The following is a 4,283-nucleotide window of genomic DNA, read 5'->3' on the forward strand; positions in this document are numbered from 1 at the left end:
TAGCATACATCTATATCAATTCATGTACCATTTGAACCTTCTGCAACTCAATCAAAGCAACAACAATACAAAGCTCTTGTCAACTTGAAATCACTGCACTTTATACTTCTTGGTTCTTTCACAGCTGCAGACACCACCAGAATTATTTAGCAGTAGCAACTTCATATACTCTCCATTTCCATTGGTCTCATAAGCCTTCTTCATGCATTTTTGTTACCAGCTCATCCTGCTTTCAGCATCAACACATTCCTTGTTTTCGTGTTCTCTTGCCATCTGAGCAGCACCCTATACACATTTAAATTCATTATTCTTCATCACTTCCTTCTACAGTTCACAAGGAAATACCTCTCTGCAATCAGTAAGCGCACCTCCAGAGCCATATCCTGTCATTCTCCATCTCCATTCCTGCAACACAACCCACCAGCACCAGTTGCACTGCAACCAGCACTTGCAGCTCAGCTGCCATTCTCAACTGCAACAAACCAATACTTCCTTGACTCATCAACAATACCCATTCAATCTCCGAACTCAAAACCCTGGCAACACATTCCTCGCAGCATCTCAGACGCTCAACTGCAGCTGCAATACATCAGTTACTCGCTTCATTTCCATTACCAAAACATCGCAGCAACAACTGTTCTTCCCAGGTTTCGATCGAACCATCAACACACATCAACTACTCAGCTGCAATAACCTTCTTCTACACAACTGCACCTTATTCTGCATTACCATAATCAGTCACTCCAATCCATTTATCAGCAATCACCATCTCTTCTCTTGTTCAACTGCAAAACCCCCATTCATCAACACACTCCAGTTCTTTCTTGTAGCACCAATCCCACTTATCCAATTACTGCTTCACTGTAAGTGGCTCTCCTTCTCAGCTCATCCGCATTCAATCTACTTCCATATTCACTACAAGACCATGTCACTGCAATCATCACTGCAACACTCAACATCACATCCCATTTCAGCGCATCAGGCCTAGCTCCAATGTTTGAATCTTCTGCAGCTGCACAACACCATCAGCACGACCACTCGAGCCAGATCTCCTTGGCATCAACCACCAGTTCAGAGCAAAAACTCCATTCTACTGCCAAGCTCTAACTCCCCTCGCTGCAACTGCATTCACCATTAATTCGAAACCCATCTCCTAATTTCAGTCACGACAGCAACAACATTTTCTTCTATCCTGCAGTTTCTCGAATCAATACTCTGAACCTTCAATCCATTTCCGGCCACAACACCCTTGTTTCATCTTCCTCTTCTGGTGGCAGTAACACCGATTTCTTCTTCTAATTTTCAGATCGAGCTCAAACCCAATCTAGTTCTTCTCGGTTTCACAGAAACAACCTCTTATTCTTTCTCGATCTGTTGCTTAGCAGCAGCAGTAAGATCTTCTTCTCCGTCTTTGAATCCCATCATCTCTGTCTTGTTCGAATAACAGCAGCAAACCCCATCAAAGTCTCATCATTTCAAAACCCATATTAGATCCCTTTTTCCTTCATTCGATTGCAGCAGCAACAACACGCTTCAACTTCAAGAACAACACGATCACTTCTCTGTCAGCTCTCAACTCCTGGCTGGATCTCAATTTTAGATTCAATTTCATCTTCTCGGATTCAATAGCAGCAGCAGCTTTTCTCTCTTAATCTCAGGTTAAAACGAAAAGATAATGATAACATTTCTTCCCTGAATTTTAGGTCATGTAGGAAAACTGACTTTCTACTTCAGGCACCCACTAACATGATAAGGGCCGTCAGTTCTTGTATGGCTTGTCGGTTCCGAATAACCGACAACTTATTCCTTGTTCAACACAACTGTCAGTTTTGAGGAACTGACAGCTCATTCTTCACCTCTTTCTCGTACACCTTAGCCCGCTCCAAGTATAGCTCCCATGTGAATTGACCTTTGTGCTCCTTGTCGCTCCAAATGGCTAATTTCTTCTTCTTTTGCTCATAATGACTCCAAAGTACCTAAATAACTCAAAAGCACACATAAGATACATAATTTACATGAAAACTCGCAAAGAAAGCTTAAACAATGGATATAAAACTAGGTGTTTTACAACACCTATCATGGTTGTTGTTGGTTGGATGGATTGAACTGTGAAGCTTAACTGAAATGGGATTGATGCAGGTAGACTGGTTGGCCTGAGATGCAGTGGCAAGTGATCCTGCTGGACTAGAATTGTGACTGCAGGAATGGACTGCAATGGGTGAGTTGTTGTTGCAATGGATAGGCATTGCAGGTGGTGGTTGGAAGTGCAGGAAATGAGCCAAGGAGCAGCTGCAGTCGCAGGAAATAACGGAGTTGAGGCAGAAGATTAAGAAGTTGAGTGCAGTTGTTTGAGAGATGATTGGACTCAGCAGTGGGTTCCAAGTTTGAGTAGTGGATGCAGCTGAGCTGCAGTTGGTTTGTGCTGAGAATGGTGGTGATGTTTAATGAGATTGCAGCTGTGCTTTAAGGTGGTTATGTCAGTAATGAAAATGAATGAATGTGAATGCCAAAATGCAGGGAAGAAGCTGAGCTATGCCGTGGTCCTGGTGAAGCTAGAACAGGGTAAACTAGCTTGTCGGTTTCACGAAACTGACAGGCTTAGTAAACTGAGTGGGCTGTGATTGTTATTGGACTTGGACTGAATTTCAAGAGGGAGTAGTTACGGATGTCGGCTGTTTGGGTTTTGGTAGGCTACGACCTAATTTTGGAAGAAACATATAAAAAGAGAATTCTTTCTCTAAATCTATTATCTTTGCTTTTACTTTTGTTCTAGGGTTTAGAACATGATAGGTTTCCTCTTCCTTCTTGTTATGAACTCCATTAACACAAGTAGATAATTTATTTTTACTGGTTAAAGATGTAGTTGGATTTTACAAGCATGGTTTTTGATATGATGAATTAGTTTTATTTCCGTATTATCGATCAATTTCTATGGTTTATAATAATTGCATGATTGATGTATTGCAATATGATTGAATGTTTGTTTGGTTGAGTCTAGAATTGATTGAACATACATCCATATCTATAGCTAATTTAGGGTTCATCATCGAGCGATAACCTTGAATACGAGTAGCATGATGTGATTACATATTGTAGTGATACTTTCTTGTAGTCATATGTAGAAATTGACCTTTGTTCGAATTGTTATGCGCAATGTATAACAATTGCATTAATTAGCCTATTACTGAAACTTAATGCTCCTAGGAATTGAACTTAATTAGCGCAAGGCGTTAGGTTATTCTTGAAGTAGAATTCACATTCGCAGCTCTAATATGTTTGTTGATGAACTTAGGAAATTTACGGAGTATTATTGCAATAAGGTATTCTAGGGCTTTTGATGATAAAGAGATTAAATACGAATTCTATTCATACATTCAAAACTTTTTTACAATTGAAGTTGAAACCTTTACCCAATATTTTCACACCCTTGATTTGCGTGCTTTATTCCTTTGTTTGCTTTTAGTTTATAAAAAATCAGAGAACCCCCCTTGTTACCTTTAGGAAACTGAACAATTTGACAACCCAAGACCTCTCTGTGGGAACGATCCTTTATTTCCCTTGCTTCATTATATATTTTGAGTAGTAAGAAAGTGTAATTATATTTGACGCCTACGACAGCGATCACTTGATAGATCATACGAGCGTAAATTGGTGTAGCACCGCTGATTTGGTGATGGAACCTTGGTCAATTTAGGATTCACGGGTCCGGGCCCAAGAAAGGAAATCCTTGTGGAATTAGGTTTTGGAAATAAAATTTGATATAAAAGGGATTAATTCATTTTTTAATTATTATTTCACCTCCACGACCGACCACCACCTTCATCTCTTCATCTTCTTCATGTCCGAGCAGAGGAAAGAAGCAGGAAAGCCGGAGCTCAGCGCCGCCGACCATCGCTGCCATCGTCCGGCCATATTCCGGCCGACACCGACCAAGTACGCGACAATTCTTTTTTTTTTTCCAGAAGTTGATGATTTTTCATGGGTTGTTCATGTTAAAATTATGTACATATGCATATATAAATGTGAATTTTGTAGAAAACCCTTGTTTTAGAAACGTACGTACGTTAGATCGTTAGTTTAAGAAACTAGCAATAATCCCCGGCTTAGGAGAGATTTTTTTTTATATATAGACCCGTGTCTAGTGATAAAATTTGGTCTATGAGCTTTCATGAAAACCAAAACTTTATCTTAAAAGGTGTGAATTTTCACAAAATCGGAATAAACCTTCGTTACAAAGATGGACGATCGTACGAAGGAAAAGTTTTTTTTTTTTTTTTTTTTTT

The 4,283-nt window shown here is 39.8% G+C and overlaps 1 protein-coding gene across 1 annotated transcript in view; it reads right to left on the reverse strand.

Moving 5' to 3' along the window:
- Positions 1–842: 842 nt before the first annotated feature.
- The window catches only part of LOC113279425, a 5,437-nt gene continuing 1,996 nt past the window's right edge, over positions 843–4,283 (reverse strand). The window contains exon 4 of the mRNA XM_026528121.1: positions 843–1,012. Within this exon, the coding sequence (XP_026383906.1) occupies positions 843–1,012 (170 nt within the window). The remainder of the gene's footprint in view (positions 1,013–4,283) is intronic.

This window comes from Papaver somniferum, chromosome 5 (assembly GCF_003573695.1).
Source record: "Papaver somniferum cultivar HN1 chromosome 5, ASM357369v1, whole genome shotgun sequence".
Classification (NCBI taxonomy): Eukaryota; Viridiplantae; Streptophyta; class Magnoliopsida; order Ranunculales; family Papaveraceae; genus Papaver; species Papaver somniferum.